This window comes from Haliaeetus leucocephalus, unplaced genomic scaffold, assembly GCF_000737465.1.
Source record: "Haliaeetus leucocephalus isolate CR32 unplaced genomic scaffold, Haliaeetus_leucocephalus-4.0 Scaffold587, whole genome shotgun sequence".
Taxonomy (NCBI): domain Eukaryota; kingdom Metazoa; phylum Chordata; class Aves; order Accipitriformes; family Accipitridae; genus Haliaeetus; species Haliaeetus leucocephalus.
In genome coordinates this window covers 3,054,919-3,069,386 of record NW_010973023.1, presented here as the reverse complement: position 1 = coordinate 3,069,386, position 14,468 = coordinate 3,054,919, and the positions used below count along the sequence as shown (strand labels likewise).

At 38.7% G+C, this 14,468-nt stretch overlaps 1 protein-coding gene across 1 annotated transcript in view; it reads left to right on the top strand.

Moving 5' to 3' along the window:
- The window catches only part of NETO1 (neuropilin (NRP) and tolloid (TLL)-like 1), an 85,392-nt gene that overhangs the window by 51,387 nt on the left and 19,537 nt on the right, over positions 1 to 14,468 (top strand). Inside the window, exons 6-7 of the mRNA XM_010578001.1 lie at positions 4,616 to 4,657; positions 4,769 to 4,896. Coding sequence (XP_010576303.1) covers positions 4,616 to 4,657; positions 4,769 to 4,896 — 170 coding nt within the window. The remainder of the gene's footprint in view (positions 1 to 4,615; positions 4,658 to 4,768; positions 4,897 to 14,468) is intronic.

The following is a 14,468-nucleotide window of genomic DNA, read 5'->3' as shown; positions in this document are numbered from 1 at the left end:
TTAGTTATTACAGAATCACAAGATGGCTGGGGTTAGAAGGGGCTTCTGGAGGTCATCATGTCCAACCTCCTTTTCAAGCAGGGTCACCTAAAGACACTTGAACAGGACCATGTCCAGATGGCTTTTGAGTATCTCCAAGGATGGAGAATCCTCAACCACACTGGGCAACCTGTGCTGGTGCTCAGTCACCCTCACAGTGGAAAACTGTTTCCTGGTGTTCAGACGGAACCTCCTATGTTTCAGTTTATGCCCATTGCCTCTTGTCCCATCACTGGATACCACTGAAAAGAGTCTGGCTCCATCCTCTCTGCACCCTCCATTCAGGTATTTATAGACATTGGTAGGACCACCTCTGGCCCTTCTCTTCTCCAGGCTGAATAGTCCCAGCTCTCTCAGCCTTTCCTCATATGAGAGACCTTCAGTCCCTTAATCAGCTTCATGACCCTTTGCTGGACTGTCTCTAGTAGCTCCATATCGCTTTTGTACTGGGCAGCCCAGAACTGGAGCCAGCACTCCAGATGTGGCCTTACTAGTGCCAAGTAGAGAGGAAGGATCACCTCCCTCAACCTGTTGGCAGCACTCTTCCTAATGCAGCCCAGGATACTGGTGGCCTTATTTGCCACAAGGATACATTGTCGGCTCATGTTCAACTCAGTGTCCACCAGGACCCCCAGGTCCTTTTCTGCAAAGCTGCTTTCCAGCTGGGTGGCCCCCAGCATATAGTGGTGCCTGGGGTTGTTCCTCCCCAAGTGAAGGTATTTGCACTTTCCCTTGTTGAACTTCATGAGGTTGCTGTCAGCCCATTTCTCCAGCCTGTCGAGGTCCCTTGATGGCAGCACAACCCTCTGGTATATCAGCCACCCCTCCCAGTTTTGTGTCATGCTTGATGACGGTACACTGTGTTCCATCATCCAGGTCATTAATGAAGACATTAAACAGGATTGGACCCAGTATTGACCCCTTGGGTACACCACTCATTACTGGCCTCCAACTGGACTTTTTGTGCTGCTGATCTCCACCATCAAGGGCCTGGTTGTTCAGCCAGTTTCCAGTCCACCTCACTGTCTGCTCATCCACTGCATTTTTTTAATGGTTAAGGAAATTACAGATGATTATTGCCATTTTCTCCTTAGGCCACTCTAAAGTTTCTCATTCTGCTCGTTTGCCTGTGACTCTAAATAACCTGGCACAGATCTTTGCATCTCATACGAAGTTTCCAGTGTAATTCTATGTTTCACAGAGACTTTACAGAAAAGCCAGTAGTAACTGAACATTGCAGGAATCTATTATTTGTGGAATAGGTTGTAATATATCACCAAAGGGAATTTCTGGATATCATTTTGTTGGGTTTGGTTGGTTTTAAAGAGATGTTCAATGTTTCAGGAAAGAGCCACGGAACGTCTTTTGGATGCAAGGTCTTCCATTTATATAACCTTTACACATTTTCTCATTTCTTATGAAAATTCCTGGTTTTCTTTTCACATACTTCATTTCCCCATTAAGGAGATTCCCATAAAAATATGTACATGTCTTGCATTCCCCTCAAGGCCAATTGCCTCCTATTTTTCTCTCTCATTATAGGTGATCAATCTTATTTTTCACAGCAAAATCTTCCTGTCTTGGAGGTTTTCCTAATGGGAACATGATTTTCATCAGGACTATCTGTCTGTCGGAAGATCTAGCCAGTCAGTGTTTAGATATCATGAAAAGGGTTCTGACTCAGCCAGACTGATAATAACAATTTGATTGAATTACATACAGAAGAGCTGCTAAAGTATAATCTGTTTAATGGTAGACTATTTAAAAACCAAACATTTGCTGGGTAAATAGGCTTAAACATGGCAGAATTTTCAGCATCTCGGGTAAGATGTTATTTACAGATTGTTGTTTTTATTATAATAATATTGGTATACTATTCATGTTTAATGAAGGGTGTCAGGTGACATAGATTTTATTTCACTATCCCTCTTGAGATGTTGAAAGGTCGCAAAAAAGATTATTTTTCAAAACTGAGCAAGATCTACCATATGTCTAGAATTTTGACAGACTGTACGCATCTATGTGCATTGTTACCAATGTTACTGTATGGTTAACAAATGAGAACATCCTTTCAGAATTGTTTTGTGGGTCAAATTGCATGGTCTAGATTACTCTTCAGTTTGGATTCTTGCTACCAGTGGTCCTTTGTATAAGAACTCCTTTGTCGTGGTTTAACTCAAGCCAGCAACTAAGCACCACACAGCTGCTCACTCACTCCCCCCCACCCACCCAGTGGGATGGGGGAGAAAAGTGGGAAAAGAAGTAAAACTCGTGGGTTGAGATAAGAATGGTTTCATAGAACAGAAAAAAAGAAACTGATAATGATAGTGATAACACTAATAAAATGACAACAGTAATAATGAAAGGATTGGAATGTACAAATGATGCACAGTGCAGTCGCTCACGACCCGCCAATCGACAGCCTGTTAGTCCCCAAGCAGCGATCCCCCACCCCCACTCCCCCCAGTTTATACACTAAATGTGACGTCCCATGGTATGGACTACACGGTTGGCCAGTTTGGGTCAGGTGCCCTGGCTGTGTCCTGTGCCAACTTCTTGTGCCCCTCCAGCTTTCTCGCTGGCTGGGCTTGAGAAGCTGAAAAATCCTTGACTTTAGACTAAACACTACTGAGCAACAACTGAAAACATCAGTGTGTTATCAACATTCTTCGCATACTGAACTCAAAACACAGCACTGTACCAGCTACTAGGAAGACAACTCTATCCCAGCTAAAACCAGGACATCCTTCTATGGGAGAAATCCTGTCAGGAGCTTTTTCTCCTTCTTTCCACCTCTGTACTTTGTTAATGTGGTGGAGTGTTTTCAGTAAATCAGACTGATCCTTGCAAACTCAGCAAAAGGAAGATAGGTAATGGTTACACTAGACACAGTTTGGAAGTTAATTTGGACCAGTAGTCAAAGTAGGTTTCCTTTAAGTATCTTGCTGTCAGCACTAGATATCAACATCTGAGTACATTAACTGCAATATTTAATTATACTTAGTGTTGCTGGTTATCATATCTATCTACTGATCTACAAAACTGCTTAGCAATTAATGCTAATTGCCTACGCAGTTATATTTGCAGTCCCTTAAGTTCATGAGTATTTACTCACGATTTATATTCTGCAACTGTAAAAGATAACTGGGAAGAACAACAGCAGCCTGGTTATAGAGGGACAGTTTAAAAAAGTGATTTTGCAACTCCAATTTTTGAAGTCAACACATTCTGCCTCTTCAGGTTAAAATGGCTGATCTTGCTTATAGAGCACTAGACTTCTTCAGGATATTATTTGGTTATGATTCTTATTGTCCTGACTCAACTAAGGCTAGAGGGGAACAGCAGTTTTTGTGGTGGGTTGGTTTTGCGGGGTTTTTTTTCATTTGATGCATTTCCTACTTCCAAACTTTCTCTTAATTGTTTTATTTATAGCTTTTTCTGCACTGACCTAATCCTGAAACAATAAGATCAGTTCCATGAGTAGACTACATGCCTCACACTCTACCTTTTTTTTCATCTTGTCCAATCCTTTTGAGGCCTGGGCACTATGTTTGTGGCTCAGGAGAAGCTTAATGCAGAGTGTTTGTATATAAGTGTTTATCGTTGATTTCAGAAGACCAGGTCCTATCAACTTTCCAGAAAAAAAGTAAAAGCCAGCAGATTTCTCTTGTGTTTTGGGGTTTTTTTGTTTGTTTGTTCTTTTTCTCTCCTGAAAATGAGAAAAACAGTGCAGAACATTCATTTTAAGTAGAAAAGCAGTGCAAGTGATAAAAGCCATCCAGACAAGACCAGTCTATTCTGAAGAAATCATCTTCTCTTGAAATACTTTAGCCTCTTTCACATTTCTGGTTTTGGGCAGTACCTTCAAACTGGGCCAAATTTTGTGAAATGATGGTTTGTCTATGGATAGTTGTCTACTGAAGCATAGGTCTAAGACAAAACTGATTTCACTTATGTGTTATATCTGGCTGTAAAAGCATGATACAAAGCATCTCAGTAAATATAATCATGCTTATCTGATTGAAAATAGCACATGTATTAGACTTATTACCTGGTTAGCACAATGGTAAATCCTTATGGGATTTATTCCAGGAAGGCCAAATGGATGCTTCTGACAAAGAAAGTGTCTCCTCTTTGTGAATAGGGATGGCAGAGTATTCATAAACACAGAATGAAATTTAGATTTCTGTAGATAAGTTGCAAAATGCAAAATAGGCAAAAGGATTCTGAATGGATCTGTAAATATATCCTCTTTCATTAGACTGATGTATTAAAATATCATGTGGTTAGCTGTGTGATGTTCTTGCTTGCTAGTGTATGCAGAAATATTTTTGAACTCACTCTTCTGAAAGAGAGATAGAGAAAAGCAGGATTTTGTAACAGAAAAAAAAGAACTTGGTATGATAGTATCAATAATTTCTGCATTAACAGTGTGTTGCCATAGTTTTGAAACATTTCTCATTTCCAAGAAATATATGTATAATTATATCACTGAAGTGCATTGTCAAATTTTAGCACATTGACATTATAGCCAAGATATTGAACAAAACTAATTATCTCTTTCTCAATTTTTAAGATCCAGATTTTAAGGACCTTGGCATTTTGAAACCATTGCCAGGTTGGTATGTTGTTTTGGTTTTTTTTTAACTTGGAGGCCTTTGCACTCTGCTGTAGAAAATATTTTTGTTTGCTGTTCAGGTTTCATTTTTTCTGGTATTTTGTTATTCAGTTTGTGAGTTTGAGATGGGAGGACCTGAAGGAATTGTGGAATCTGTACAAATTGTCAAAGAAGGAAAAGCTTCTGAAACTGAAGCAGTAGACTGTAAATGGTACATCCGAGCACCACCCCGATCCAAGGTCAGTCCTTCATCCACTTGCTGATTTGCCATTTAATTTAAGAAATTGACTTTTCTAATATGTTGTGCATTTCTTAGTACAGTCAGATCTTGTTTAATAACTTTACAGCTTGAACTTGTAAACTATTTTTTTCCTTCTGCTGTGGAAGGGTAATTTGTCATCTCAGCCAAAATAACCTTCTTTCTCTATAAATAATGATGTGGGCAGCGTTAATGTGCTTTTTGTGCCATAAGTAATTTTCTTAAATTCATCTTTAATTTTGCTCATATTTTTAAAGAATCAATGTGTTTTCTTAAGTGGGAGGTAATCTTATCACTTTAATTTTCAATATATTTCAAATACCTCATATAGACACTACTAAGGGAACACTGCTGGCTTCCTAAGGTCTTCATTGTTTCTCATCTGGGAACTGTGAAAATGGAGCCAAGGTAAATTCACATTCCTGTGTATGAGACCTTTAGTTCCTTTGGTTTAGAGCCACAGACAAAAAGAGATAGTGTTCTCATTTCTCTCCCACCACAGTCAGCAAGCCATGCCTTTGTAACAAACAGGAGAGGGTTGCAATTAATTTAACAATTCTTTTCTTGGATTATCTTTGAGTTCCTCTCTTATCTGTGGCTTATCAGTTATTATATGGATTAATTGCTGCTGGCTACATTACTGTTTCTCCTCTCTTTGCAATTGGAACAGCTTTGTGTCTCCCACCTACTTTCATTCACTGAGTTAAAGACAACTCCATATTATATTTATTTCTAGATGTCTTTTATTGGACAGGAAAGGTTTTACAAGGTAGGATTTATATATCCAATAATCTCTGCCGTCTTTAAAGAGATAAGAGTTTTTTGTGTAATCTCAGAGCAGACCGTACTGAATATATCTAACTGTTTCAGCATTTGGTATTGAATAAGGAGGAGGAAGGGTTTCCAGAAGAGAAAAAGTCATTAGTATCAGCATTTTTCTATTGTGAACGTTTAGGAGCGTAGTTGAATAGTTGGCTCATAAAGACTACAGATAAATTATTTCCAGAATATACTTTAATCTCTTTTTTTTTTTTTAACTTTTGGATAAATTCAATATTCATAGAGGTTTTCAATTAAGTAGATGAGTTTCCCGCTTTGCTGCAGTAAGTAGCTATAGACATGAAATGACTGAACTGATGAATTATTATTGCATATGTTATATACTTAGGTATTAATAGAAAGAAAACAGGTATTATTATTGCATATGTTATATACTTAGGTATTAATAGAAAGAAAACAGGTATTATTATTGCATATGTTATATACTTAGGTATTAATAGAAAGAAAACAGGTAAACACAAAACTAGAATTGTGCTTATTAGAATCAGTACAACTAAATAAGCCAATAAAATTGTCCTATAGTCTTAGTTTCAGTTTATGCTTGGTTAGTCAGATAATGTCATTGTGATATTCTTACTTGATCTAACTCTAAAGTTCTGTACGATTCAAAGTCCTGCTAGAAATGTTTATTTACCTGTAGGATTTATCCACATTTCAGTCGTGATGTAAAAATACAAATTGTGTAGCTGCATGACTGTAAACACAGTGTGTAACAGAAGAATGCCACACTACCACTGTTAATAGAGGATTAAAGACTGTTTCGTTCTTCATGAACTTCTGTACCTGCATTTAGTTGTGTATACCAAGAAGTGTATACCAGCTGAAGAGCATCTGGAAGGGAGAGTGATGAGAGAGTTCTAGAAAACCTGTGGAAACACTGGAAGTTATTTAACGTCATCTAGAAGATTTTGTGAAGGAGCATGATACCAGATAATAAAAGGCTTAATACAATGAGGAAGGAATACTGTGTTGTCCATGTCTATGGGATAAGCCATGGTCCTGCACTCCAAAAGAAAGATTCAGGTTAGATACTAGGGAAGAAAATTTCAAACACCAGGGAGAGGATTAGGGATGATTGGTTAAGGAAGTTTGTTCAGCCAGCATTGCTACCCGTCTTAAAGTGCAGGTTAGGTAATGAAACATTACTAATCCTACCTGCATTTAGGCAGAAGGGTGGGGTGGGTCATCTCTTGATAAATCTTGCTGCTCCCGTCTTACAGAATTCTCTGGGTAGAGAGATAGGGCAATATAAAAGCATATAAATCAGTGTTTCCTAACATGTGGAGTTGAAAGCTTTTTCAGCAAGCCAGGAAAAAAAAAAAAACAGTTTTCAAGCCTAGATTCATCTTAGAGGGCTAAGTCCAATTTAGCACTTGAACTGGATTCTATTGTCCATATTTTACAGTCAGCTTCCTTTGTGCTTATCTAACCTTGAACTAGCGACATATTCAGTACAATCATTCAGTGACATCATTCTAATTTATGGCAGCTTGCACCTATGAAAGCAGGCTCTCCTGCTAAGAACAGTAAGAACTCAGCAGATGTCTTTAAATCCACATGTTCCTGTACTCTGGGCTGCACAGTTTGTTGCTGGGAACTGTGCCTAAAAGGCCAGAGTTTCTCAGACAGGGTTTGGGTTGGATCTTTACATCTTTAGTTTCTTAATTAAACTGTGCCAGAATGTGGGCTGCTTGCAATTTCATTTGGCTTAAGCTCATCCAATCTAAACTGTCTGCAGAAGCAAGATGCAAGTCCTTTCCTTGGTTTGCAGTTGCAGATTCAAGCCAAGTCTGAGCTCAACATATGAGCAATGAGATCAGTCAGAGAGTATGAACTTGAGATGTCTATGTCTGAGCTTCAAACTGACAGTCTGGGTGTAAGGTTGCTGCTATCCTCAGCAAGCTGGAATGGGACAGAGAACAGCACGTTTCTTGCACACACTTAAATAGAGCCGTAACTGATTACCTTAGAGCACAAAAAATAAAATGCTGACAATGCATGCAGAACTGAAACTTTTGGGAAGTGCAGAAGACAGTAGAAGGCAGTTTAAACACGACTTCAATCTATACACAGACCTGGAGCCTTATATTTGACAGTGGCTGGTTGCAAAGTGTGTGTTTCTTGTAATCCTTCGAAGTCAGTTCCTGCTAAGATAGCTGTGAATCTGGAGTTCAGAAATACTGTCGGTTCTGCACTTCGTGTAGAAGCTGACTTCAGTTGGTAATCAGAGCGAGAATGGGAAATTAAGAGAGCTGCTGATCGAATGTGCCAACCCACTCAGAACAGTAAAGAGCTGGAGGAACCTCTCCGTCCCCAAATTCTTCACTGTAGAACAAAGCCCAAACGAGGAAGTGGATAAGCTTATTGCGCTGGGATTTGAAAAACTTCAGAGATATCATTGGCTACAGCAGAGGATCAGCAAGGAATCTCTATTTATGAATAGAAAACAAGAAAATGAAAAGAATGATAGTATTTTCTCACTTTCTGTTAAGGGTGAGATGTTGGAGGATAATATTGACGACACGCATTTTTCGATATTGGATGTGTTAGCAGAGTTTGACAAGACCCCCCAGGAAAACAGAACACATGTTTGTGCTCAAGTAGCTCTCCCTTTGGTGGGTAACTTTCCCAGCAAGGTACCATTGTATCATGCTTGTTCCCCAAGAGGTTTTGTAGAAAAAAACAAGACAGCAGAATTTGACAGTAAAAGTAACAAAACGTGTACAAAGATGGTGTTCTGATGCTTGGAAAAAACAGCAAGCAGTGCTTATAATCAGAAGCTCTGGGCAGCTTGGGAAAGAGCATCCAAACTACAGATAGACAAGCATTAATTTGAATCCAGTCCAGTGGACGTCATCTGTTCAGGAGGAACGAGCAAGAGGTACATTTAGACTGAGCAAATAGTGAGGCTACCCTCCACGTGTACACTACACGAAATAAAATGAAGTTGTAAGCTAGTTAGACAAAGAGATGCTTAATTCTCCTGCCCCACCTGAGCATGCTGCTGAGTGAAGAAGACCTCTTTACAGGTTATAGGACGCAAGACTTAACAAAAAGCTTAAGAAACTGAAAGGATTAGTTAGTGAGTATCTAGTTTTGATATATTATTGCAGAGGAGAGCCGGGCAGGCCCGGCCATGGCAGCTGGGCTGTGGTGGTGGCTGGGCTCGCCCGTGGCCATGGGGCCAGCCCCAGCTTTGGCCAGGCAGCAGCTCGGCGATGCGTGAGGCTGGAGTGGAGAGGCGCGAGGCCAGGCGTGAGCCAAAAGCCCAAGTGGGACCAAGATACTTGCATGTTTACAAAGGATAGGTATTGCTACCTGGTAGAGGCTCTAAATCACTTGTCACTGTTTTCACGGTCGACCTTGTATGCGTGTACCTGACCAAATAGAGAGATGAAGCTTTTGGTTCCAGGTGCCTGACTTCGGACTGACTGTAGTCTGGAGAGAGACTGGGTTGTTGGGCATGCATTGCCTAGACAGTTGGGAGGAAACACGTGGTGAAGCAAATTGCAGAGCTACAAGTCTTTATAAACCAATCTGACTAAACCAAAACATTTTCTGTTCTCACATGTGAAGTGGAAGCTTGTGCTCGTGGATGAAGACCTGCAATAAAAACAGTTTAAGCTGTCAGCACTGGCAGACTAGCATGTCCCTAATTCTTGGAGGTTTCTTAATCAGGTGTAGAAGAGAAGCTTTAAGCAGTACACTAAAATTCAATAGAAGCCATTTGAGTGGTAATTCCTGAAATTTTACAGAAAAGTGAAATTTAGAGACTGAAAAACCAATAGCCAGAGACACTTTCACAGACTTCAGATGAGCTCTGTCTCTGAAGAAGCTCTGAAGCTTCCTAATGTACAGATACTGCAAATAGTATTATGAATGAAAAAACCCCAACATATTTATATGGCATCCCTGGAAGAAGGTGAACAAATGATGTTTAAACAAGTAGAAAATAGTGTTTACATATGTTAAACTATTAAAATCACTTATTTGAAACAGTTTTGTTAGATGCAGACATAAGACAAGCATGTGTGTAGAATCTTGTATGTAGAATCTCTTCTAGCAGGCATGGTAATACACATGCCAGAGTAGCACTGAGAAAAAAACACTTTTAAGTTAGCAAGAATCTATTCCATTCAGGTATAGAAATATAACCAGCCTCAGCATCCTCAAACAAAGAATTTTAGGAAATGTGATAAAAAGAAGCTACTGGTAAAAGTAATAAAACATCTGCCAAAGAGAACAGCAGTATCAGGATGTGATCTACAGTTCTCAGTGTTAAAAAGCAGAACAGCACCAAGGAACTGTAAAGGTTGTCACTTGTGAGCATTTTGCCACTGTACGAGAGAAAAATGAGGATGACTTGACAGTCAGAATAAATGTCAGTTACTGGGGACTCACAGAAATCTGAAGAAACAAATAGGACAAGGCAAAGGAATCCAAAGAGCTTCACTTGTCCAGGAAGAAGGTATTTGATGTCTGAGCCTGGCTGTGAATCACAGGCTGTTAGAAGAAGTACCGTATAAGGTTGTCACCTTTGACAGACAGTATTCTCCAAGCCTTAGGAGAGAGGAAAATACAAGGTGTGGAGTTCTCTGTTTGCACAACATGGTCCCAGATTAGGAACAGGAGGCCCAAAAATGTCAAAAAAACCCAAACAAACAAAACTCCACACAGTTAACACTTTTGGGCTGAAATAATGTTGATTAAAAAAAAGTTTAGGATCCAAGCAACAGGACAGGCTACTTGAGAAGACAAATTCAAGTATTGTTAGTAATATGCCTTTTAGGCTGGTATAGTTGTTGTCTTTTTGCCTTGAAGAAGATTAATTAGCGTTGCACAATCTGCTTTAAAAAATGGGACTTCCCAGGCCTAAATATTGGGGGTACCATCTTGAAAGTCCTTTGTTAATCACATAGAGTTGAACAAGATGCAGAATAAAGCAGGCACTGTAACTGATCACTGAGCAATGGGGAAAGACATAGGACCATTTAACCCAGTCCTGTGCTTACAAGAGAATTGAGTGAACCTGGGAGCTGAATGTGCGAAATCTGGATGTTAGGCCCTGATGAAAAGGAGGTTTCTGTCTTACGTCTAAATTACTTTTGGCAGTTGAATGATGGCATTTTGTTTGTTTGGTTTGGTTTGAAGGGACTGAATGTCTGTGTACATATATTAAGTCTGATATGCTGGGATATGGTTTGAAGCTTTTCCTGACTGGCCTGATCAATCATGTTGTCAGCCCTAACCTTCAGTGATTGATTAAAAAGCAGAACTCATCAAAAGTGATTCACTATGAAGAGATTATGATCTGATCATTTTACTGAGGTGATATATTATTCATAGTTTCCAATCATCCTTTTTTTTTTTCCTAATATATGCAGTCAGAGATTTCTGTTGTTTTCAAATTTAAATAAAAAAATAGTGAAACTTACCCAGCATTTCCTTTTTCATTATTATGATGACAATACAAACCTTAAAGGTGACAAGACAATTATTTAAAATGTAATGTGACTGAGTGTAAATTATATATGCCACAGTTGCAGTGAGGCTTTATCAGTTTTGTTGCTAATGGTGTTGGCATTTGCAGTGACATCTCGAAACTCAGTAAAAGCTAATACTTGTGCACTAGCAACCTGTTCTTCTAAGTAATGTGGAACCAATGATTTGAGGAAAGTGTCTTATTAAACCTTTGCAACAAAAATGTGAAAGAAGAAGATATGTTAGTTATGCTGCTTCTTTCAAATAAGATGTTCTCTTCAACAAGAATGTCCTGATTATGCTAATATAATGTGTCAGTATCTATGGCAATCTTATCATCCCAAAAGCTCCCATTGGCATCAATGAAAAATGCTTAATGAAGGCAGATGGTGGCATTTGAGTTTGTGACCTCTTTTTTGTTCACTTGTTTTCTTTTGGGGGAGCAAAGTTTCTTATCCACTGCTGATAGAAGTAATGACTAAGATCTCAGTAAATGAAATAAACAGAAATATTGATATTTTTTCTCTCACTTTGTGCTTGATTTCTTTTAGTGAGATACACATACCAGTGAAAGTAATGAGAATATTGCCACTGATTTCAGAAAACTATGTATCAGGAACATTTTGCATTAGATAAGAGTTCGTCATATTATCAGTTTTATGCTTTCCCTGGGGAACTCAATTTATTAGTCATTTTCTTCTGCTGGTGTGGGTCTTACAGCCAGTGACAGGAACAATGGCAAATATATAGTAAAAACCATAAAAATTGGCAGAGGTGTGCAGATGCAATTAAATTATTCCAGCTTTTTAAAATAAAATCTGATCCAATATCAGGTTGTCATTTTGTGTAATCAGTTTCCAGTTTTTAAAAATGCACTGCAGTCTTAATCCATAGGTCTGATCCAAATGAGTAAATGGAAAGATACCCACTGATTTCAGTGAGCTTTGACTCAAGTCCTCATTACTTTATATAGAGTTCTGGGAATAGTCATCTCCAAAGAAGCCTATGAGAATGAAACTCCAGCTCACCCCAGAATATCAGGAATTTATTTTCTCTAATTTATGAAACTTCATGCCACTGGAGAAGGTGCCATCTTTCTTCTGAAGGATGGACATAGATTTTTAAGTCAAATATTTCTTTCCAGTGGTTCCAGTACCTATCAAGTCTATATATATTATGTTCTTAGCTGGATTTACCACAACGGGAATGAACTGGTATGACCAACAGCAGAATTCAGGCTTGGGAAGAACTGAAAGTGTTGGCTTCTTCACTGAAAGACTCAAACTGAAATGCTAAATTATTGTTCTCCCGGTTCCTTCTCAGCATTTGTAACTGCTGCTCTAAGAAATATCTTATTATTTTATAAGGCTAGCGTGCCACCAGAAACTAGAGAATGTCAAATGATAAGCCCATAGAAATAAGACTTTGGCTGTACTGTTATACGAACAATCTGTTTGAACAGATCAGGAATAATTGATGAATGCTGGAAATTGCTGTGAGAGCTGGTATTTTATAACCACAGTGAGGATTAGCACACATTTCTTGTAAGAATGAAAAGGGATATAAATTACATCTCAGTACTGAAATGGGATACTCTATACAAGATATATGTGTGCTTATATATACATATACACACATACATATGTACATATTAATGTAGAGAGAGAGAGAGAGATATAAGAGAGCAGGGCAGAAATAGAGAACAAGTGAGGAAGTGTAAGAGGTCTTTCCCCCATTAGGTAAAGTATAGTTTTACTATCGTTCTGCAGTCAGAATAAGATAATTTTTTTCTGGAGTAGGTAAGAGCTTTCCTGAAGAGTGGAATAAGATAAAAATATGACATATGCACATTGCATTACATCTGTGTGGTCTATCATATCTATATATGGTATATTGTAACATACAGATGGTATACATACGATACGCATATAAAAGTAATGATCCATGACAATAACATGTCAGAAGCCTTCTGTGCTTTCCTGTGAGACATTTATCTGACATGCTTTACTTTCTGGAAAACAGTCATGTGTATACAATATTGCATATAATCAGCTGCAGAAGGTTTTTATTGCATTACCTGTGACAAAGTTGGCAAGCACTGAAGCGCCCATCTGAAGCAGGCTGCTTCTGTTAGTGGAGGAAAAAAAAGCAAAGTGCACCTTTAACTCCCTGTTGTAAGCGAAACGTTATGCAGGGATGGACTATGGACTATCCAGCCTCACATGAGAGGCTGGGTGCCAAGGTTTCACAGTGATGAGGTTTACCTTACAGGCTAAGGTAGTCAGGTATCAGCAAGACAGAAATGCTCTAAATAGCTGGAAACCACCAAGAACAAGGGTTTGGAGCATGAGAAGGAATAAAGGGTCAGGTGCCTGAGCACCTGGGAAAGGGAGGAAGAGAGCAGAGAATGAAAGAGGGACTTGTAAAGGGATGTAGCCAGTGCAGAGGAACTTCAGAAATGCATTTTCTGCACTCGAGAAATCTTCAGAATTCAAAACAAGCCTTTAAGTATGACTTCACCAAGGAAGTAAGCAAAGATTTAGCAGGAATGGAAACTGCATGTCCCCCAGTAGGAGAGGAAACAGCAAGACATTTCAAGACAACACATTTATAAAAAGTGGTGGATACTGTGAGACAATTTCAGCAATGCTGGGTGACTGAACTCTAGCAATTTTTCATTCCACTGCAGGGGTGGAGTGACCAGTAAATGAAACAAAAAACACTATAAAAAGTATTCCCTGATATAAGATATTGCCATCTGAATATTACTTTGTGTATTGCTGTTAACTGTTCCATTTTGTAGAGATCAATACAAGCAGCTTCCTTAATTTATAGTATTTAAAGGCCAGGACATATGGTGAGAATAGAACTCACTTAGCTGCAACTGAATTGAAATATATTCCTCAGAGTTCTTCTGGAGAATGGGAATGTTGGAACATAAGTAAAGATTACTGTAAGAAATAACGTACTAGAAAAAGGTGAGGCAAGCAAAATGAAACTTAGTATACCAAATTTCATATAATAGTAAAAATTCTTTTACAAATATTCTTTTCAGAGAGACCAGTTGCAAAGCGTAACAAGGAATGGAAAGGTACCATAATATACTACCTGAAAAGGCTCCTTTAAAAATCCGTGCTATTATTAAACAGTGGCAGATTGCTTAATAGCACATAATTCTCAAACCATAAGAGCTGTAATATATTAATGAGGTGAAGTGGTGAGTCCTATTGC